This window comes from Lates calcarifer, linkage group LG10, assembly GCF_001640805.2.
Source record: "Lates calcarifer isolate ASB-BC8 linkage group LG10, TLL_Latcal_v3, whole genome shotgun sequence".
NCBI classification, from domain to species: domain Eukaryota; kingdom Metazoa; phylum Chordata; class Actinopteri; family Centropomidae; genus Lates; species Lates calcarifer.
In genome coordinates this window covers 18573870-18596189 of record NC_066842.1, presented here as the reverse complement: position 1 = coordinate 18596189, position 22320 = coordinate 18573870, and the positions used below count along the sequence as shown (strand labels likewise).

Genomic DNA, 22320 nt, shown 5'->3' with positions numbered 1-22320 from the left:
AACTGCATTAATAACTTGTTCTTTTTTTTTCAGTGTTTATTGTGTTTTTAAACTTGATCATTAATTATCACCTTTAAAGCCTGTCCAATGGCAATGCTAATAAACTCCACGAGGCACAAAATAAATAAAATGTGCCAGTGTGTTTTTTGCTGATAAAATACACTCACAGCTATTTTACAAGAGGTAGTTAAACATTTCATTTTAATTATTTTAAAAAACATTTCTTTACCCTGTTCATTTTGCCATACAAAACATCCTTAATGATTATAACTATTACTGTGCTTATGTTTTTTAATAATCAAAAAAATTAAAAATTAAAAAAATTAAAAAATAAAAATCAATCAAGCCAGCGAGCAGAATGACTTTGCTTAGCTTGATAGACTCAAATAGAGAACCATATGTTGCTACTGTCTTGTTTTTTCCTTTTTTGATTTGCAAATTTAGTCAAAAATAATTCACTGTTACACAGCCCAAAGGTAAAATAACAGTCCAAGGCAATAATGAACATGTTTGATTACACGTAGAAATTCTGTCATTACTGTTATTAACATAATTATAAAAGCAATAAGAATATGTACACCTCATGTGTTGTATTTATACAGTTAGCCCCATAATTTTCTCAGCTACAGATTTTGACAAAGTAACATGCAGCGCCAGCGCCGCTAACACTAGAGATCATAATGCAGACAGTCATAAAATAGATTCGATGGAGGTGTTTGTGTAGGAGCGATCCACAGTGTCGTAGAAGCGCAGACAGGCCTTGTAATGCAGCAGTTTCTCAGTCAGAGGGCTGATGGTCAGTGCTTTGCCCTGCACACTCAGGTCTATGTACCTGGGCAACAACAGGATAACAAGTAAATACACAAAGAGCTGTGATACACAACTTTTTAAAGCAACAGAGGGAATATGTTTGTCAAAAGTTACAGTCTAACTATTTATTTAACCACAGGTTCTTATACCCAGCTATGTGGGTTTTAGTCTGCTGAAATCTTCTACAAAATGTCTTCACTAAATCACCTAAAAATGGACTGTAATGGATCTGAACATGAGTAACTCACTGCAATCCATACATGACAGCATTCGTTATGGAAAATGAATAATCTAATTGTATCCTCTGTTCCAGTGTATAGCAGTGGCAGCCAGAAATAATACTGTACCTGTAAGATACACTCCAAAATGCAAGAGTATTTATAGCCATCAGCGTGGCCAGGAGGAAAAAGAATCTCTCCAGATTCCCGTCATGGAGAACATCTGGATAGAAGTTACCTGTAAACAAATAGAATTGTGGTCACCATTTTTCAATCAGCTTATAGTGTCACTGTCATTTGTTGTTGAGAGAAAACATGAATTCCACTTTTTTCATTGCTACCTCCAGAGAGAAAGTATGCCAGCTGGATGATAAAGGCTCCTAGAAAGCAGCCCCCTCCATAGGACAGAGTGAGGAAATGCAGGGAGATGCCTCTGATGTGGCTCGGGGTCAGTTGGAAAGATATGAGGGAGCCTGCCAGAAAGGCAGCAATCAATGGTTTGTGCTAATTTTATAAATTCTTAGTGTGGGAAGATGTGGCCAGTGTCACATGAAATCACAGAGGTCTCTCACTCACATGCAGGGGTGACGAGAGCCTCAGCCAGACCGAGCAGGATGTACTGGGGTGCCAGCTGGAAACACGGCATGGATGACACTTGCAGAACTTTTCCAGACAGGGTCTGCTCCACCAGAGGGTAAGCCTTCCTCTGCAGCTCAGACAAACCTGCCACCAGGACTGACAGAGTGGCACATGCATGGCCCAGAGCTGAAAGGGGAGGATGGACAGGGTGGGATGATGAGAGAGGGGGCTAAAGAACGGAGAGCAAGAGAAAAGAGGGAGGATGAAAGAGGTAGAAGAGCGAGAGAGAGAGAGAGACAAAGGGGTGTTTAGGCAAAGACATAAAAAATTATAAGTAGTTGTGTGCATGTGTGGAGATACTCACTAATGACTTTTGCAGGGGCCAGAGGAGTTTTTTCCATAGAGAGGTAGCAGGTAGTGACACACTCGATCAGTGGAGCTAAGAGCAGCAGAGGCAGGATGCTGATCACATTCATAGCTCCGATGGGCAACAGGAGGTTAATCAGGTGAAGGTTGGAGTTCATCGTCTGTATGTAATAACCTGAGGGAATCTATGGGAAACGTACTTGTTAACATTCACAGATGGAAATTATTCTCGTTAAAGGAATCGTTATGTTCCCTGTGACCTGCCTGCGTGATGCAGGCTCTGTACAGCAGCTGAAGTCCGTAAAGAGGGAAGAGCTTAGCCAGGACTTTGACGTTCTCTACGTGCGTCTCACTGTAACGGCCACCGTTGTTCTCCTTGGCCCGGTCCAGCCAAGACGCCACATCTCCACTCAGGTGCCGATAGTGGAGGCAGCACATCTTGAGAGAGTTCAGGAAGACTCCCAGCGTGGTCAGTAAGGACCCACCTACGATGGAAACATGGAGGAACAGTGTGAGGCTGCAGACATCTTGATTTGGTACACACAAGTGTGTGTCTGATTACCTGTTTCTAGGTCTCTTTTTTTCTATGTATGTTACCTTTCTTGGGTTTGTAGGTGAGCTTGTTGCGCATCATGTGTATGGCAATGAGAGCCAGCAGCACAGAGGTGAAGGGGATAAGGAAGCCCAGATTTTTGGCCACAGACTGCTGAATGTAAGCAATACCCAGAAACACAACAGTGGAATTCAGGTTCACCAACCAGTAGAACCTAAATGTAATGACAACAAATCTTACAATATGTCCTTCATTTCATTAAACATTAGTATTTCATGGTTACAAAGTCTCAAAATGGTTGAGATATATCCTGAGCATGTTCATTCTCCCCAGAGATCTATAAATCCTCCATGATGTTTCTTAAAGCACCACAGTGGTGTCAAGAGGGGGGTGTAGTGCAGTAGGAAAATGTCAGTTTCATACAAAGAAATCTCATAATCTACCAATCAGCCAATTTGATCTTAGTGACTGATCATTAGTAATAACATCAGTGGATTGTCTGATTATTGGCTAATCAAGTGAAAGCCTGCATTCAGATGGCAACACCACCCACCAGTTGAAGAAGGACAGTAACTGGTGCTGGTTGTAGCCCTGCAGCTTGTAGGCTCCCATGGGGCAGAGGATGGCCCGGATGCCGCCGATGCCCAGCGCAGCAGCCAGGAGGCCGGTATAGAACAGGATCTGCTGCTCACGAGGTTCTAGCTGGTGCGTCATGTGATGAGTGTCGATGTAGAAATCTTCAAAGGGAAACGCCACCACGGGCAACATGGCCGTCCCTAGAATGTACAAAAGTGAAGTTCGCGCCGTCTGGTCACGATTTTAAACACAAGTCTGATTTCAAAGGCTCAGAGCCAACTAACACACAAGGTAAAGATTCATAATGTGCCAGATGATTGTGCATCTTCCTTGTTCATTTTGCGTTATTCAGATACATATTTGTTTAATAAAGTGGCAGATTTGAGCCACCTGGTAAATTTGTATGCACTGATACTACAGTATAAATGAACTGATGTACAATTAGAACAACTGGAGCTACTTTTTTTGGCTTGGAAAAATAAACAGAGGCTAGATCATCATTGAAAAGTGAGAAAAAACTTAAAACAGCAGTCAGATCATCACAGCTGCCTTTACTCTGATCCCACATTATAACAGATATTACTGTAACATGTAAACGTTTTTTAAACAAGTCATACGGTTTCAAATTTTTCACATCAGACAACATGTATCAAACCCCATTGCGTCTTACCAAAGAAATGAAGCACAGCACACAGGTAGAGCACTTTGGTCCTTCCTAAGTAGGTTTCTGCAAACCACCCGACCAGAACAGGGGTCAAGGTGCTGGCTCCTATAAAGCACAGGTTGACAGTCGCAGCCAGGTAGTTATTGTAGCCCAGCTTCACAGTGCAGAAGAGAATCATGTTACACACAATCCCAAAGAAAGTAAATCTTTCACACAGCTCCACAAGCAGCACACAGATGATAACTTGGAGTTTCTTGCGGGACTTGCTCGGCGGCCCTTGGTCCGGAAAAGGGATCTGGGAGATTCGTTGCAGTTGGCTCCCGCCTTCTGGCAGTCCCTGAATGTCTCCTGCTACCATACTACCTGGCCAGCGAGCTGGTTGCTGGGCTGCTTGATCGTCTGGATGCAGTGAGTATAAGACCACGCAGAGCTCTGAATGGGAACTCCTGTGTTTCGAGGATGGGACCAGCAGTGGGAAAAGCTGGAATCCCTCACTTTAGTGTGACTGTGGAGACACGTAGGGTCAGACACACCTACCTGCATTCTGCACGTGCTTCTGGCTGACGATCCTCCTGTGTCATGATCTTACTCAGAACTGTGGACGCCTTACAGGGATCTGACACATGTCACAAAATTGCATCCAGGAGCAGTGATGGATGGGAGCTATTTGGAGAGCATCCCAGAAATATTTCTATAATTATCAGTGAGATACAGACATGATGTTGTTGTCTTATTTATTTCATTAATGACTTACATTGAATCACTGTAATGTAGCTGTTCACTGTTCAATTTCACATTTTCATTTTAAAACATTCTGTTAAACTCTTTCTTTTAATGAACATAATTTAAATGACAAAAGTCAAGAACACGTGATGCTGCCTAACCAGCAGACTTCAGCATTAAAAGACATAAAACACAACTAAGAATTGATTTAGTGCTGTAGGTTATTACAAACACTCACAACATGTCACATCTCTATGTGAAAGCGAGCCCTCAGTGTACAAGCTCATTTTGGCTTGCCTGCTGGTAATTAGACTGATGATGTTAAGTCAGAGGGAGACTGAGTGCATAGGCAGGTTAATTTCAACTGGGTCAGCTGCTGCTAGAAGGACAACAACTGCCTGTTATTACAGGAAACTGATTGCTCAAGGCACAGAAGCACAGAAAGGAATAACGGAGTACCTGTTCACAAAACTTCAGGAAATCATCAAAATAAGAACAAATGAATAATTTTAAAGAATCTGCAGGTCGTTTGGAGGTATGTGTCCAACAGATAAATTGTGGTTGCATCTCCAATCAGGTGCCAAGTCATTTAGAGATGTGAAAGATAATAACATATTAAAATACCAAATATACAATCTAGGCACACAACATAAAAGTTTCAAAATGTGTAAATTCATACAAAGTGGAGGAAGTAGAAAAAAGTAAATTATATCAACATCTGGTTGTTTGCAACAATTGTGTGGGTACGCACAGTGTTTCAAGGTAGTTGGAGGACAAATTGTTTCAAGGATCTTGAAACACACTGCAGACTTTTGCACAGTAGCCTACTGTATATGGTGCATAGTAGATGCAGATGAGTGGGATTTGCAAAGCCAACTATGAAAAAATTGTCCTTTTACATTAACCATTTTTTCTACATTGTATCAAATATATTAGTTAGTAATAGCCTATACTGTTTTCTGAATATGTCGTTTTGTGATACCCTGTGCTGTTTTGAATAAGAAATAAACAAGAAAGGTATTTAATTGTAGTAAAAAAAAAGTCTTAAACATCTCCATGGTTACAGAGACGGCGTCCAGTTAAGCGTGGGGGCGTGGTGTATCATGGGAAACGAAGTTGCTAACAAACTAGTTGTAGCGGTGGAGAAAGCGACTAGAAGTACAGCGCCACTTTCTTCAAATATACGCACAAAGGTAGGCTACTAGATGTTCAGAATTCTTTCAGAGTGAGCAAGAGACACTGCACACAAACACCGAGAACTTAGCCAGTATTTAGAAGTAAACCTTTGTAGCACGTTAGATGGTATTACAGCTAAGTTAGCTAACTAACGCTAACGTTAGCCCCACTTTGCTAACCGTGAATACAAGCGTTAAACATCAGTTAGTTAGTTGTGTTTGTATATTGTGCCATGCTGAAAAGTTGCATAGGTTCATTTAACGTTAATTTAACAGTTAAAAGTCACTCATAACTCATGGACAACGTGCACATGTTTCGACGTTGTGTGTGGTTTCATAGCAGACATCGGCTAGTAATGTCTGGAAGGAAGATGCCGATCTGTCCTGCGTCTGCATCCCAGGGCTTTAGCTCGACCCCTCTCAAGACCAGCCGGGGGAAAGACTTCCACACACCCAGGGGTTTGGACGACGGCGTAATATCCGACGACGAAGACACATTTTCCCTCCTTTCTCCCATCTATCATGACAGTTTTGACAGTGATGAAGAAGACCTGGAGCCCAGCCCAGCTGAGCAAACTTCACCCGGGCAGAGCGACATCTCAGGCCTTAACGTCTCACCAGTCAGGTATAGCTGAATTTTATTAAGTTATTTAAGATACTCTTTGCACCGAGTCAAGATCCACAGACTGCGCGATTCAGACCTATGAAGTGTATGAATAGAGTAGAAAATGTATAACTGTAGATCTGTTTTTGTCATAGATGTGAATTGCCAAAAACACCTTTAGAGCAGATGTTCAGTGAAGCCCTGCAGCCTGCAGCTTCACACACACTGAGTGCGTGGGAAATGTGGCTGGTGAACAAAGCCAAAGAGGACCGTCTGAAATTGGAAAAGAAAGCAGAAGAGGCAGGCCACTGTTTTCTCTTAATCTCTATCACCGAAACATAACAATAACATTTTCTTTTCTTCCTTTTTTTAATCACTGCACACTGTCTGAATCTCTGACTAGAACTTTTTATATCCTATGAACCAGGAGCGCTTACTCAAGGAAAAACAAGAAGAAGAAGAAAGGGAGCGGGAACAGAAAAAGATTGTCATGGAAGAGAAGATTCAAGAATGGCTAAAAATGAAAAGAGAACAGGTACAGAACCGGTGCTTTAAATCCAAAACAGAATCACAGTTTCTCATAAAACTGTGCATCTACACAGTAATGCTACAGTTATCCAAAGTTTTCACTTCTCTAATTTGTTTTCCTCTGACACTCCCAGGAGAAGCTTGAGCAGCTTGTAAAACAGAGCAAAGAGGAGGAGGAGTTACAGAGGAAGTTGGAAAAACAGAGGGAGATTAAGCAGAAAGCTCAGCAAAAGTACAAAGACTGGCTGCAGAAGAAGAACCAAGAAAAAATAGAAAGAGAAAAGAAGGAGAAAGTAATGTGCATCTTTTATGTTTTTTATTCAACAGATTCTGATGTTAATGAAAAAAAAATCAGCCAGTTTCTGAGAGATTATTTATTTATTTTTTAACAGGAGGAAGCTGCTCTGAAGGAGGAACAGGAGAAGGAGCGCCGCGAGATGGCGGAGGAGAGGTTTAAGGAATGGTTGGCAAAAGCCAATGAAAAAAGCAGAGCAAGTCCCAAGTCACCTTGCTATGCAAAAAGTAAGGTCATTTCAGTCATCTTGGAATTATTAACTCTGCTTTACCATTGAATTAACTGACACCTTATAACTGATGAAAATTTATGTATGGTTTTTCATGCAATTTGTTACCCAGGAATAGTTGATCTCAGACTGCTTTAAACGTGATTGCAGCTCATTATTTTCATTGGCCTTCTTGGTATTTGTTATGTGTTAGTATGGTATTGGTGTGATTTCCTCCAGGTCCCTACGACAAATCCTACCCATCACCCAGCTTCTGCAACCCGATCCCATGGAAACCGATTCACGTTCCTCCCCCAGACACATCACTGAATAAGACGTCTGCCAAGAAACTTCAGAAACAGAGGAAAAGCCAGCAAAGCCCCAGCACTGTTTTTAGACTGAGAAACACTGTGAGCGGAGCACAATTGTGGCAGAAGAGATGACACAGCAGAGCGACGTCTGTTACTGTAATGGCTGCAGCTTACTTATGGTGACAAAACATGATTTCACCACGACTCATCCACACCACCACAGCTCCTGAACAGAAGCTCTGCTGAGTCACAGAAGTATTTCTGTTCTGTCTAATATGGCTGTGGAAATTAAGAAATGCACCTACTTGTATGTATAAATTTTAATTTTTGTGTTTGATTTATATACAAGAGCCATTTGTAATGATGTACTAGCTCCAACTTAATGTCTGGATGTTCAGATTATAGTATTTTAACATGATTTTTTACAAAAGATGTTTATAATTTGTTCTGACATGTTTATTAGCATCCATATTAGAGATTGTGTAGCAAAAACATACAAAAGCCTGAGTTGTTTATTTTGTCTTATGTAAACTGAATCAGTTTTCTTATTACGATAAATAGAGTATAAATATTTCTTCTTAGCCCTTGTCTTTTCTCTTGTGCACTGCACTTAATAAGGCACAAACCACACAACAGAAAGATGGTGGCTGGTGGTCACGGCCAAAGATAGACCCCGCTTGGTCAAGTGCCCCTCACACTCACACATTGTTTGGTGTCCAGCTGTGCCTTGTTCTTCTGTGGGCTGAGATGACGACAGAAACGAGTGAGGGGGTGGAGAGAGACACACACACACACACACACAGAGAGGGAGAGCGAGAGTGATTCAGATACAGAGCAGAACGCTTGTTGTAGCATCTCACTCTGATGTCAATAAATGAAGCCGGAGGTAAAATGATTTCAATTACACTTTATTGTAGAATAACCATCTTTAACTCCTTCCATTGTATTTATGTCTGTTGTGTGTTGGGTTGTCTTAGTGTACGGTGAACCCCTTTCTGTTGACTGATGTGGAATGTGTTACTTGACAGTAGTCAGCGAGGGGGCTAATAATGAGGACACTGATTATGTAGGGCATTTTTAGATGCACAAAAAAACATTCTGGGGTCCAAAGGACAGCTGTTAAGACAAAGACGTCAGGTGTTTACTCTGTCAGGAGTAGTTTAACTGTAGGAGTGGTTTAAGCTGTTTGCTTAGGGTTATTTGCACACTGAGTCTTGTAAGCAAAATGGTCTTCATCAAGAGTTAAGGTTCTGCTCAGAGTAAGCCTCCAGCACATATAATAACCAGTTAATCATAACACGGAGTAGAGCTCAATCTTGTTTACATCTGTCTAACACACTGTGCTTTCAGTAAATGATGTTCCAAGTCACTGAGTTTTATTTCTGCCTCTTCCAGGTATTGCGTCCCATTGCAGAGCCTGAATAGAAAATCCACATCCCAAGATGCAGTGGTGCAGGTGGGCTGGCAGTTGGAGATCACACTTACCAAGACAGGTAGGAGGCGTGTCTTAAATTGTCCCAGAATGAAAGTGAGTAGGGGAGAGGGCAGAAAGAGTGACAGTCTAAAGGGCAGAGGTACAGACTACACTTGTCCTTAAGTCTTTGAGAACGTGGCTGATAGTGTAACGCAGACATGGAAACAAGTACAGGATGAAGAAACAAAGATTTTGGATGCTGACTTTTACTTGCTGTCCAGGAAGAAGGGAATTTGAATCCTATACTATGGGATGACTGTCTATTTTGGAGTCATTTTCTGTTGTTTGCTGAGGAGGGCTGGATTTAGCAGGAGGATAATTCATAATATTGGGTGTGTTTTTTATGTCTGACTGGGGCAGCTTCACCTGTGGAACACACATATTTAACTAGAACCACACGGTCTGTTACACTACAGCTGGTACAAACCTGATTTGCCCTTTTTTCCCCTAACAAGGATGTGACTGCTGTTTCTGTAAACAGTTGTTATTGACACAACGTGGAAGGAACCAGTTCTGTTGCATAGAGGCACACAAGTCTTGGATCCAGTGTTTCAACCTCAGTGGTGTGTGTGTGTGTGTGTGTGTGTGTGTGTGTTGTGTTTGTGTGCATGTGTGTATGCATCTGTCTATATATTCTCCTTCGCCATGCAGTCTGCAGGTCCGGAGATTGAAGACTCTTTTGACTTTCTGTTTAAAATCATCCTGGTTGGGGACTCGGATGTGGGGAAGACCTGCGTGGTCCAGAGCTTCAAGTCTGGCATATTCATTGAGAAACAGCAGAACACCATTGGGGTCGACTTTACAGTTCGTACCCTGGACATCGATGGCAGGAAAGTGAAAGTAGGTGATATACAGTCTTTGTTTTTCTCTCTTTATTCTTTTCATTCTTTTGAAATGTTTTTTGTCCATCTGAGCTCAGTTTGCATCAGATGTGTTCTATGTATCATTAAAATGCGTATTTTTTATATATTAACAAAAACATGGATATATGAAGTGTGAATGTGTACTTACTCTTAAAGTAAATAATAATAATTATTCCTCTGCTTGTTTCAGTTAATCAGTGTTTTTTTTCCTTTAGAGGAAAGAGGAGTGGCTGACTGCTTCTTTCAAATGATAACATCTCTGTGTGTTAGTTTTGTGGGTGTGTTCATTTGTTAAGTGCATGGATGTCTTGTTATGCTAATTAGTCTGGAGTTCTGTAGACATGAGTGCTGCTCAAAAAAGGACTGAATAACTTAAGAAGTACTGTATACTTTGGAAATACTTGACCCACATTTTGTAACTGTTAAGGTCATTTTGGATTGATGTGTGTTTTTTGTGTGTTTCTGCAGATGCAGGTGTGGGACACAGCAGGACAGGAGCGTTTCCGCACTATAACTCAGAGCTACTATCGCAGCGCTCATGGGGCCATGGTGGCCTATGACATTACACGGCGCAACACGTTTGAATCTGTCCCCCACTGGATCAGGGAGGTGGAGCAGTATGGAGCGGCCAGTGTGGTACTGATACTAATTGGTAAGAAGAAATTAAATGGGCTAATCAATAGACTGTAGTTGTAGCAAAAAGAAAGAACACCAGTGGTCTCCAGCCTTTTTCTGCCACCGCGCTGGCAGCAGCTGTGGCCAGATGCATTATGTTTTTGGGCTGTCCCTCCCATTCTCATAAACGCATTCACACTGAAACACCTGGAGGGAATTTCTTTGAATTTGGTACAAACATTTATTTGAACTCAGGGATGAACTGATCAGATTTTGGTGGTCAAAGGTCAAAGGTTAAGATCACTGTGACCTCATAAAATAGTTTTGGCCTTGTGAATTTGATAGCTCAGGAATGCCTCAAGGAAATTTCTGCAGATTTGACATGTTCACTTGGACCAAAGACGTATTGATTAGATTTTGGTGATCAAAGGTCAAAGGTCAAGGTCACTGTGACTGCACAAAACATTTTTGTATACAAACTCAGTCATTCACTTGCCAATTAACTGCAACTGTTGATGGTGGAGGCATACAACTGTGAGGCAGTAATTCTAGTTTAGTCTGATGAAGCCCCTCAGTTCTGTCGGGTGAGCTCAACTAACCCTTCGCTGAACCATCCATCATGCTTTGTAAAATATTTTAAGACACAGTGATCTAGGAATTAACAATGCTTAGCTTCTTTCAAGTTTGCATATGTACTAATTCTACTTGGAAAGAGAGACGTCTCATCCACTTATCCTTTACTTTTATCATCTACTTCAGCTCAACTGGCAGCTATAAATATCTGAACTTTTTTCAATATTTCCCATCATATTCACCCCTGCAGGTAACAAGTCAGACCTCGATGCTCAGAGGCAGGTGCTGTTCGAGGACGCGTGCACTCTGGCGGAAAACAATGGTGTCCTGGCCGCTCTAGAAACCTCAGCCAAGGAGGCCCAGAATGTGGAGGCGGCCTTCGTCCTCATGGCCCGGGAGCTGCTGGCACGCAACGGCATGACCATCACAGATGAAGCCTCTCTAGACCAACCTCAATTCATGTTGAGTAACAGTTCCCACCCAGTCCATGGTACTGTGTCGTCAGATAAAAAGTGTGGATGCTGAACGGGATTCAAGCGGGGGTGTGTTGATTAAGACTTGTTCTCAACGTACATGAGTGTGTGTGAAAAGTTTCTCTACAAGGAAAGAAGGTTATTTACATGAGAATAGTTTAAAGAGAAACTACATATGTTGCATTGTGTGTGTGAATATAGGTTTTGTACATGTTTTGACTTTTAATATTTATACAGTTACAGAAATCAGTTTAATGCAGGTTTTAAATGGTCATTGCTTATCAAACGTATTTTGCAATATTCTCCTGATGATAACCGCTGCTGAATGAGATAATGATTCTGGCATTACAAACCACACCTCTGCTAAAGGACTAACAGAATATTTTCACTTGACACGCAAAGATTTTATATCCTTTTTAATTGTCATATAGTATGGCTTTTACAGTACATTACACAGTTCCACGGCTTTAACCTGCAACTGAAGTCGCCTGCAAATTATACATTAGCTAAACCTGTCATTTTACAAATATAACAAACCAGCACGACATGACATTTTGCTGGTGCTGCCATTGTCATTAAATATTTTCTCCCAAAAACATTTACATTGACCATTCATAGAATTTTCACAACTACAACCACTTGACAGGAAACTTTTCATTTCTGTGGAAACTGTGGTACTTAATTCTGTAAGTTCCGCAAAAATAAGACTACATTTATAAAAATTGTCATACTCCTGATTAAGATCTGAACAGATGAGGTGCTAAACTTTAAACTGGCAAATTAATCTCCTCAGCATTAGTGGTTACATATTCACCCTAGCTTAAAAATCGAGCTGAAATATGATAGCAGTAAAAACAAACAGCAGAACTGGTCTAGTTAAGACCTGCTGGGGGAGGGGGGTTGTATATTTTAGAAAGGCAAGATGACCCAGTTAATGGACTATTGTGCAAAGTATAAAAACTATCTTTATCTGGACAATATGTATTGTCAGAGATAAACCAACACAACTATCTTCACAGGGCCAGTATTAACGCTATGCAGCTTAAGGTGTAATTATATTTGAACTATGTCTCAGCTCTCATGAACTTACATACATTATATGTCTGTGTAGTAAAAATGCATGTAACCCAACACCTAGACTATATATATATGTATATATATGTATATATATATATACACATATATATGTATATGCAGTAGGTGGTGAGAAACAGTGAAGTGTGTGTAATTGTGTGTGTCTTGTTTGTGAAAAATATAAAAAAATAGTGCAGCAGTCTGTGACACACTACCATGCATGGCCGACTTAAAATGTCTGTAACTTTCCTATACTTGGTGTTAAAACTGCATATTGTTGCTTTTCACAGCTGATTCTATGGCACTTTATCGAAAATCTATAAGACCTAGCCACAGTAACAGCTAAATCTGCCTTGTGACAGGGGCTTAGATTTAAAAAAAAACAACAAAAAACTCCCACAAAGCTTCTGCTAATACCAGGCTGTGAGATAGAGCCAGAGTTTAAGAGGATCGTCTTACTCCAGAGGCCAGCCCTCCTGCTGGAACACCAGCTCCACCGCCTCCTTTACGTCCTGCACCACGAAGGACGGCTGCATGAGGCTGGGGTCAAAGCGGAAGTCCCGGTGGCCGTGGAAGATATGCTGCTCAGTGACCGTTTGTGACGTGTCTGAGGGCAGCTCCTGCTGGTCCCTGCTGTACACTCCTGTGCACACCAGGATGGAGCTGCACCCTTCAGGGAGGTCCTCCTCTGCCCCGTAAACACTGGATGCTCCGCCTAGCTCTGCTGATGTCATTTTGGGGGCACTGTCAACAGTTTCTGCCACTCCGCCACTCTTAGCCTGCTTCTGGGCCTTGGTGGAGTGAGAGGCCTGGAGGTAGTGGTTGTAGAGATTGGCGCCGTATATGTCAGCCATGGGATTATCGCTATGAATGGAGACAAGAGTGACAACGTATTAAAAGGAGCTTTAACTTCAAATTAAGCACTAGTGATAGAAAAAAGAACATGATTCCTTCAGTCCAAACTCAAGAGATAACGGAGTCTCTCACCCTATTGCATACAGCCTCTTCACAGGTGTGGTCCAGCCTAGTTTCTCAGCCTGCTGTCTGATCAGCAGCTCAGCGTAGTTGTAAGTCACCACGCTGGGTTTACCGATCAGAGCCTCGTACTTCAGCTCATAGCCTGTGACTTTCTTGTACAGACTCTCTAAACACACCAGGAACATACCATGACCAAACCTATGAGATGGGGGCATTCAGGATAACAGTCATTCAAAATGTTTGATAACATTTCAGGTTTTGTTCTACATTCAAATGTGTGTTTCTGACACACTTGTACTGTACCTGGGGTTCTTCGCCTCGGCCATCCACAGCAGGTCCATGTTACAGGCCAGGACTGGGATGTGAGGGTACTGCGTCCCCCAGTTATTGTCTGGGCTCCCATTTGTTAGGAGCACGTCAACGATAAGCTGGAGGTTTGTCTCCCATCTGATTGGCTCGCCAAATAAGATAACAGCTGTAGGAACAAACAGGTGAAGACAGAAATTTTATAAGACAGCCGTAAATGTGTTAATTATAAACTGTTGAATTGTTAAGCACATAGCTGCTGTGTTGACTGACTGTGGAAACATACCGTCTATTGGCCGTAAACCTTTGGTGGGTGGAATCTATAAGACATTACATACAGTTGGTAAGATGTCTAACTGATCTGTGACTGAGCATAAACTGACTTTGATGGTAACACAGCACTTACGCTGCCTTTGGGCCGTCTGTTGTGATCCACAACATCTAGAAGAGGATATGCCTCTCTGAGCATATCAATAGTAACAACATCTTGGAAGCCCAGGCTGTAAGTTTGGTAGGTTAAAGTCAAACACAAACACAGGACAGGTAGAGTTGTGAGCCAAAAAGCACATGTAAGGTTGATGCTTCTGTCCAAAAGACTCATGGATACCACCTGCTGGCAATCTTGCAACTCACGATCACTGGTCATTGTGTAATTTTATTTATATTTTAATAAGTATTAGTCACTAATATTTGTCTGCTGTATATCACCTTTTTGTCTCAGATTAGACTAACACAGGGTGGTTTGATCAAACCAAATCAGGAAGGGATCAACCACTGACTTGTTCTTGAACTTGTTCAGAAAAATAAGTGACATCTAAACATTCACATTTTGCACTTTGACTCAATGAACTAATGACAACAAATCCGAGCATGAGAAAAAGGAAAAAGACACCAATTCCTTATAAAGAGTAAAGAAAAAATAACAGTGAAAAGCCTCCAATGAGACAGTCAGAAAGCAAAGGGAACAAAGGGTACAAAGATTAAATACTGATAACAAAGTAGGACATGAACAAAAATGCACTGAATAAACAGAACATGTAGTTTTAAGGTCAACATCCAGAGGACGGTGCAGGAACCAAAGATTTAAGACAGGATACTTGTGAGCGACCTCCTCCACAGGGCCCTGCCCTGACACCAGCACACACATTTTGTGAAACTGGGTGAACATTCGCAAAGGACTGTGGGAGAGCATCACCTGGTCTGGAGACACCTGAGGTGAAGAGAAAAAAAGATCAGAGAGGAAAACAAAGACAAATCAAGCTAAGGACACTTACAATAACTGCAAAGTTGTTCAGTTTACCTCCACCTCAAGCATATGTGACAGATGCTCAGCTTTCGTCTGCCTCATGCAGTTCCCAGCGTTGGTGACAAACACCACAGGCACCTTGTATTTCCCATTGCGGTCCACCAGATTCCTGAAGCACTGCTTGGCCGCAGGGATTGGTGTCCTGCCTCGCACCAGCACCCCATCAATATCAAAGAGAAGCCCGAAAGGAGTTGGGGCCCTGGGGATGAACCTGGGCCAGAGAGGGAGAACAGTGACATGTGGAGATAAAAACACAAGGTTGTTCATTAACTTGGATTGGTGATTCTACAGGCTGAATATCTGTCTCTTCAGATAAGGGGAACTGGGTGAGACTTTGTTCCCAGAGTATATAAATCACAGATCAGAGTTTCACTGTGAGTGGATAACTCAGTGATGAGTGAAGTGGGTGAATGAGAGAGTAATAACTGGTTGTAAAACGTGTGGTGTAGTAATCAGTGTGTGTGCTGTGATTAGCTTCAACGTGGTGCTTATGTCCTGCTACATTTCTATTCCCCTTTAATACTGAGCACAGCAGCCGTCAGTCAGTTGATAAAGACGAGAGGGGCATGTTATTTTCTCCACTTTGTCTTTATTAACCTTCCTTTTAGTTTCAATAAAGTTTGAATAAAGCATTCACTTACATGACTATAATTTCTTGAGGTCGAAGGCGAGGTGTTGACTTGTTTTGCTGCTCCCTCACAGCTTGACTTCAGCAGCTGCCAGCCACTTTTCAAAGAACTTATTCTCTGCATTTCTCCAGGCACCAATGTGATAAGAGCCGACGGGTAAACAAGACACCACAGCAGACAGAGCTGAGCTTACGGTAACTGTCTGACTAACAAATGTGACGACTGAAGAAATGGGTCATGATATCCCAGTGGTGAGGGTCAGTCCTCCATTCTGCGCTGTCCCTTCATGCTGTCAGTGTGGCTGGCAACACTCACCACAGCCTAACAGAACTGCAGTCTCCAATGACAATGGGAGGACGCATGCGCAGAGGAGCGAGAGCGCAAAACTTCCTGGTACAAAAGACGTCACATACAATCCCAACGGAAGCGCTACAGGTAATATTTGTTTTTGCTGAAATGAAACTGAACTTCTCACTCAATCTTTTACAGCTGGAATATTACTGCGAAAATGTGGGTCAGTTTCAGTGTAATTTCCGACATTATAAACACAATTTTAAACTGTTGCAGATATATTTTAAATGTAAAGGCCCCAAAATTAATTTAATGAAAAAGTTACCACCTTAATGGGGAAATTTTAATTTTCTGCCATTTTTCTAACTGATTCCCTATGTTTGCTTCTTTCCCTATGGATTTTACATATTTGATAAATATAAAGATTAAAATCCCCCCCCCCCCCAAAAAAAATAAAATAATTCACTAATATTCACTATGCAGTTTGACATGAAAAGATTGTTTTCACATTTATCTGCTGAAGGGGGAAAAGTTTCTCTGTGTTCACTCTAAATTTGAGTGTAAGACGTTATAGATCATCACAACTCATTTCCTGGTCCAGTATTCAGCTTACAAAAGTGTGATGTGGAAACTTGAAATCTATGGTGAACATTGATGTAAAATCATTGCAATAAATCATCTTTATTTAGCGCTCCAAAATACAACATAGTAATGACATTCAGTCCTAGTTTCAGTTACAAACACAGTAGCACAAACATACACGACTGGGATAAACCTCACAGAGATTCTCCTCTATAGGCAGACACAGAACATCACAGTCTGTTCTTCAGCTAAACCTCAATTCATTTTCTAGCCCGTAGATTTTGGCCTTCAGCGTCATCAGCTCGCCCTGAACCTTTTTTGTCCTGGCGTTGGTCTGGCGTACTTCATGCAGAATAGCTAGGTCCTGGTTGGGCCCAACATTCAGAGTAACCTGAAGCACAAAAGCAGTGGTGAATAGTAGTGAATACATATGCACATGATAAAGCGGTTTAAATGTTAATTTTCTGACAGCAGTCTGGAGGACAGAGAGAAGACCCCGCTGGCTTTTCACCTTAACGAGCTGCTTTTCAACATCTTTGAATTTCTGTCTGAGGTGCTTCAGGTCGGTCTTGAAGCCCTCCACCTCCATGACCCTCCTCTTCTCCAGTGCTTCATAGCGCTGAGTCATCAGCTGAAGACGCTTGGCCATTTTGTCTGAGCGCTCCTGCACACAAGTATTTCATAAGTAGAAAATATCAGTAGAAACTTGGGAGACACCATAAAATGTGAACAACCAGTCAGAGATGTGCATTGATTTTCTAAACATAAACATCAGCCCAACCATGGTACCTTAAATATTTCCCTGCCCACATCTCCCTCCTCTCTGATTTGGGCCAGGTCTGTCTCCAGAGTAATACACTGCTCTCTGTACATCTCTGCCAGACGGTGGGCTTGCTTCAGATCCTCCTGCAGCGCCTGGTAAAACAGCACAAGGAAAAGAAAAAGAACTACAACAAATGGCCAAAACCAAAGCACGCTGCTGACATTCTTTATCAAGGGCAGTGGATAACTATATATTTACTATTCAACAAAATGGATAGGTTAGCAGGAATTAAGATACATGTAAATAATGTTACCTTTAGCTCCTCTTTGTGTGTCTGCAGTGACTCTGGCTGAGGCCGTGGGAGGCGCAGGGCTGTGCTGCTGCTGGGCTGCCACGTACGGCCCGGCTCAGTGCCGGCAGACCCGGCCTTCCTCAAACGGTTGTGGCAGGAGTCCAGGTCCCTCAGCAGCCGGTCCTTCTCCACCATCCAGCTCTTCTCATGAGCCCGCGTGTCAAACTTCAGCTGTAAGAAATCTTTGGTGCTTTCGTACAACAGGTTCTGGGTTCGCTGCAGCCTGACGTGTAAAATGTGAGAGGACGTGACAGTTGTTCCAGAGTAATAATTATCACTTTAAAAAGAAGATGAAATCTAGAGCTATCTTGATCAGCAAGATGAAAGTTATTGATCATTCCAAAAATATACTCTGCTCGTACGGGAGTACTAAACAACTAAAAATGCAGATATCAAGCATAGAAACATTATAAGACTCACTTGTCAGTCAGAGCTGTGATGCGCTCCTGGTCTCTCTTCTGCTGTGCCTGTGCCTCCTCTGTTTTAATCCGTCTATCCTCCAGCAGAGACTCTACTTGTTCTTTGGCCAGACGGGTCTGTTCCTCCATCTGTGCCTGCAGCGCCTCCACCTGGAAATGTGAGCCACAAAACAATTGCAATAAAAGCAGGTTTCTATCCATTTTAATACCTTTCAACAGCATTTTTTTCCAAAGTTTAGCATGTTTGTGTCAGATGATATCACCTAAATCCCACTTCATGCATTCATAAAGTGGGCCCGCACCTGTAGTAATAAAGTCTGGTTGTCGTTCTTGTATTGTTCCAGGCTCTCTCCATTTACTCCCTCTGCTGGTTTTGTTCTTCTGCTACTCTCTACTTAAACGGACACAAAAAGAAAATTTTTTTAAAAAGAAAAGAAAAAGAAATTAGGAAAAAAGACCATCACTATCATTATTCAGTTTAACAAGTACTTTAACTCACAATAACATAGTTCATGACTTGATTTATGAACACAACAAAAGACAAACAATTAGATTTTTGACTATTTCAAATAATATGTAGAAAAGACGTTGGGGGAAAAAAAGCGTTTTCAAACCTTTCCTGCTCACAGTGGGTCTTAACTTGGTTGGCCTGAGACTGAGATTTTCCTCCAACCCAGACTCAGGGTTCCTCTGAGTGATAGTAACCTGAAATAGTCACATAAAATGTATCTTCATACTCAAGCCAGCTGAATTTTTTCCTGCCTTTTTTTGAAGTGGAACAAGTTTTTGTTAATCTACAAAAATAAAGAAAAACATTTGTAAATGTTACTCTCAAGTAATAATCAGTTGTAACACTCCTCACTAGTTCACTGCCATCTATGTACTAGTCACTGAAAATGAAATGTTTGAAAATGTAGAAAATTACATTTTATTGGTTGGTTTGGCCAGTACAGCTTTTTCACTACAGATATTTGGACTTGCCTCAAAAGGAAAAGTACAGGTCAGGTGTAACTAATAACATTAATAACATTGACTTGGTTGCAGCATTTATTAAAGTGATTCATTTTGACAAATCAAAACCACTGCTGTAGGAGAGGCCTGTGGCGAAGTGTGTACCTTGTGAGGAGGCTCCCGGTGGAAATATGTGATCTCTCCAGCATCAGGACCCACCAGAGCAAGAAGGTGTTGGATTTTCTTCCTGTCCTCCAGCTCTCTGTACAAAAGTGAATAGATAATTAGATGCAGTTTTATTTATAGAAGTGCAGTATTTTCACTCACTCTGACTGATTAGATCTTTGCTAATCAAGAATAGTCAGTACAAGCTCACACAGTCTTGTGAAGAGGTCTAGTCAGGCAAGTGAATAAACACCTGTGTGGGTGTACCGTGGGTGTGTATGGGCTTTAAACAATAACAAACAATATAGAAATACTATGCAGTATGTTCAGTGCCAGCCAGTCAGATGGTCTTGTAACATCTGCTGTAAAAATGCCTCTAACTGTTCTCATGGTTTCACCCACCTGATCTTTAGTCGGTCATTTTCTGCGTAAAGCCGGAGAGAATGTTCTCTCTCCTGGAAAAGGTAAACCTGCATGTCGCTCAGAGCGTTTTGCAGCTCAGCAATCTCTCCCTCACGCTGCCGTATCTCCCACTGTAGCTTATGCTGAGAGGGCATCCAAGACAGAGAGAAGATCACTTAACACAGCTAAACATGCTATGCTGTACTAGTTGAAAAGCAATGACCCCCAGTCTCACCTGGTCCTCTGTAATGCCTCTGTATTTCTCCAGCATCTGCAGCAGCTCCTCGTGTTCACAGTCAAACTGGGCGATCTTCTGTCTGTAGAACTCCAGTAGCTCCCTGGATGGACGCAGGTTTGCCAGACGTTCACTGACGGGAGGTAGTGGGGAGTCAGGTTCCCGACCAGGAGTCCGAATGTTGGTTCTTTAGAGAAAAAAAAAAAAAAAAAACTTTAGCAGGCAATATGGAAGAGGACACCTCTGCATACCATTCCAGTACCACACACACTCTTAACATGAACACAACCCTGTGTTTGCTCTAGCCACTAGACTCTAGTCCTGCAGTAACATTTTATGCCTGCAGAGAGATAACAGGCAATGAAAATGAACGATTACGCTGGCACTTAAACCTTTAAACTTAAAGAGTAAGACTAAATCCATGCAGGATAAGACTTAGGACTGTAACTCTGGCGGGGGTGGGGGTAGACTGTCAAAATAAATCCAAGTATCATTAAGGGAGATTACAGTTAAAAGCATTAAGTCCTTCTCACAATAGACAGTGCTACAGTGACATTCCTTTTTTGCGGAAAAGACAAAAAAAAAAAAAAAAAAAAAGTCAGTCCTCCTGTGTCCATGATCTTACCTGTGTGGTGTGGCATCTTTGGTTGGCGATCCCATCTCAGTAAAAAACACTGAAAACAAGATTTGAAAAAATTATGTGCTGTTCATACTGGACATGTACATTTCAGTGTAATCACCACTGTAATGACTCAGTTGTTACAGGTCAAGGACATGTGCATGCGCATATACGTTAAATATACATATTAACAGAAAATGTAAGCTTAGAGAGCCCCTGTGAAAACTGCTGGCCAAATACTGAAATATGTACAGGAAAAGCCCTGTTAAAGACTGTTGCCATCTCTTTATACCCAGTAAAAAGATGGTGTTAAGCTCTTGCTCTAGAAATTGTCTTCCTTTCTTAGAGAAAGCTAATTTAATCTAGAATCCTTTCAGGGAAAGGCGACAATATTTTTAGATTGTTCTGTTAATTAATGTCACAAAACAGTGGACATAAAATAAATAACACAAGTTATTCGCCCTGCGATAACTATGCCTAGTTTTTAGTTGTAATAAATAACTGTGGGTCCTAAAAGGACCATACAGTAGGTTTGTCCATTGACTTATCATTGCTGACACGGATTGGGCGCCAGGGGGAGCGGGACGTTTAAAAACACAAAACTGTGCTCAGAAACATGAACAGTTTAGACCGATTTGAACACAAACTCACCCATCAGACAGCTCGACTCAGCTGAGCAGTTTAAAATAATTTGTGAGGATAACAGGGTGAGGGGGGGAAGAGCATGCTTTGTTCTATGAAAGAAATAACCTTATTCTTTCACGAATTACTGATTGTGAAACTTCACATGTGACTAAAACCAGCACATAGAGGTGCAGTAGCATATGCAAGCCGCTTTCCAACCCTCTCTAGCGTTTTAGAAAACATTTATATGATAGGTTTACTTACCTGTTACAGTTTTTAAAAACTCACAACCCTCGGTGTGAGCTGCGTTGTATTCGTTGCTATCAAGCTTTTGAAACCCGGAAGTTTACGCCTCTTCGTCTTCTTCGTGGGATACGGAATGAAAATATTTTGCCAACTAGCGGCGACGATTAAATATAAACACATGGAGTGACGTGAAAAAGTTAACACAACAATAACCACATAAACTGTGATACATTCAAGTGCCATATATGGATAAGTGGTGGTTTTTTTTTAATAAAGCAAAGATTCAACCATGATTAATGAATGAATTCATTAATGAAACCGTTACTTCTGCAGGTTCAGCGATTTAAAATCTATTTAAAATGTGTAATTTAGGTATTTCCTAGTGTGCGAAGAGTCAAAATAACTACCGGTACATTTCTAAATAATTTAATGGCAAGGCGTCACAGTTCACCGTTTCATCAAGTTTGCTAAGGAACTGAAATTAAACGTTTATCCCTTCAAAATAAAAGCATCCATTTGAAACGTGAAACACACACACACACACACACACACACACACACACACACACACACACACACATGTGTGTATGCTACTGCACCTCTATGTGCTGGTTTTGTATATATATGATAGAATATAGCACACACACACACACACACACACACACACGTGCGTGCGTGTGTATGTGTGTGTGTGTTCACCGTGGTCATATGTATTACCAAAAGCATTTTCCAGCATTCCTGTTTACTATGAAAATCCCAACCGGAAGCTTT

At 41.5% G+C, this 22320-nt stretch overlaps 5 protein-coding genes across 9 annotated transcripts; 2 read left to right on the top strand and 3 right to left on the bottom strand.

Annotated features, from left to right (window-relative positions):
• Positions 1 to 28: 28 nt before the first annotated feature.
• Positions 29 to 4298, bottom strand: slc15a5 (solute carrier family 15 member 5). The gene is made up of 9 exons (XM_018664012.2): positions 3773 to 4298; positions 3080 to 3302; positions 2571 to 2740; positions 2238 to 2458; positions 1972 to 2158; positions 1605 to 1793; positions 1370 to 1501; positions 1158 to 1266; positions 29 to 832 (listed from the first exon to the last, which is right to left on the bottom strand). Exons 1-9 carry the CDS (start codon positions 4122 to 4124, stop codon positions 691 to 693), a joined length of 1725 nt encoding a protein of 574 aa, XP_018519528.1. The 5' UTR covers positions 4125 to 4298; the 3' UTR covers positions 29 to 690.
• Positions 4299 to 5568: 1270 nt separating this feature from the next.
• Positions 5569 to 8184, top strand: ccdc34 (coiled-coil domain containing 34). 3 transcript variants are annotated; one of them, XM_018664001.2, is made up of 7 exons: positions 5569 to 5682; positions 6066 to 6289; positions 6424 to 6568; positions 6696 to 6803; positions 6931 to 7089; positions 7189 to 7318; positions 7540 to 8184. In XM_018664001.2, exons 1-7 carry the CDS (start codon positions 5593 to 5595, stop codon positions 7740 to 7742), a joined length of 1059 nt encoding a protein of 352 aa, XP_018519517.1. In that variant the 5' UTR covers positions 5569 to 5592; the 3' UTR covers positions 7743 to 8184. The 3 variants fall into 3 exon arrangements, with proteins under 3 accessions (XP_018519517.1, XP_018519519.1, XP_018519518.1); XM_018664003.2 differs by having other exon boundaries at positions 5577 to 5682; positions 6008 to 6289; XM_018664002.2 differs by having other exon boundaries at positions 5581 to 5682; positions 6005 to 6289.
• A 51-nt stretch (positions 8185 to 8235) lies between these two features.
• On the top strand, positions 8236 to 12163 carry LOC108875237 (ras-related protein Rab-19). Its single transcript, XM_018664004.2, has 5 exons — positions 8236 to 8496; positions 9006 to 9103; positions 9736 to 9924; positions 10416 to 10599; positions 11386 to 12163. Exons 2-5 carry the CDS (start codon positions 9053 to 9055, stop codon positions 11658 to 11660), a joined length of 699 nt encoding a protein of 232 aa, XP_018519520.1. The 5' UTR covers positions 8236 to 8496; positions 9006 to 9052; the 3' UTR covers positions 11661 to 12163.
• On the bottom strand, positions 12010 to 16256 carry hdhd5 (haloacid dehalogenase like hydrolase domain containing 5). 2 transcript variants are annotated; one of them, XM_018664000.2, is made up of 9 exons: positions 15919 to 16256; positions 15646 to 15658; positions 15267 to 15471; positions 15064 to 15176; positions 14373 to 14466; positions 14253 to 14286; positions 13964 to 14135; positions 13670 to 13858; positions 12010 to 13546 (listed from the first exon to the last, which is right to left on the bottom strand). In XM_018664000.2, exons 1-9 carry the CDS (start codon positions 16022 to 16024, stop codon positions 13138 to 13140), a joined length of 1335 nt encoding a protein of 444 aa, XP_018519516.1. In that variant the 5' UTR covers positions 16025 to 16256; the 3' UTR covers positions 12010 to 13137. The 2 variants fall into 2 exon arrangements, with proteins under 2 accessions (XP_018519516.1, XP_018519515.1); XM_018663999.2 differs by lacking the exon at positions 15646 to 15658 and having other exon boundaries at positions 15267 to 15483; positions 15914 to 16254.
• A 601-nt stretch (positions 16257 to 16857) lies between these two features.
• Positions 16858 to 21699, bottom strand: ccdc77 (coiled-coil domain containing 77). Of its 2 annotated transcripts, none has more exons than XM_018663996.2 (12): positions 21569 to 21699; positions 20687 to 20735; positions 20062 to 20248; positions 19827 to 19969; positions 19425 to 19521; positions 18923 to 19013; positions 18611 to 18702; positions 18310 to 18458; positions 17851 to 18112; positions 17564 to 17689; positions 17286 to 17438; positions 16858 to 17165 (listed from the first exon to the last, which is right to left on the bottom strand). In XM_018663996.2, the coding sequence occupies exons 2-12, from the start codon at positions 20719 to 20721 to the stop codon at positions 17019 to 17021; spliced, it is 1482 nt and encodes a 493-aa protein (XP_018519512.1). In that variant the 5' UTR covers positions 20722 to 20735; positions 21569 to 21699; the 3' UTR covers positions 16858 to 17018. The 2 variants fall into 2 exon arrangements, with proteins under 2 accessions (XP_018519512.1, XP_018519514.1); XM_018663998.2 differs by having other exon boundaries at positions 18611 to 18699; positions 21569 to 21696.
• Between the last annotated feature and the right edge of the window lie 621 nt (positions 21700 to 22320).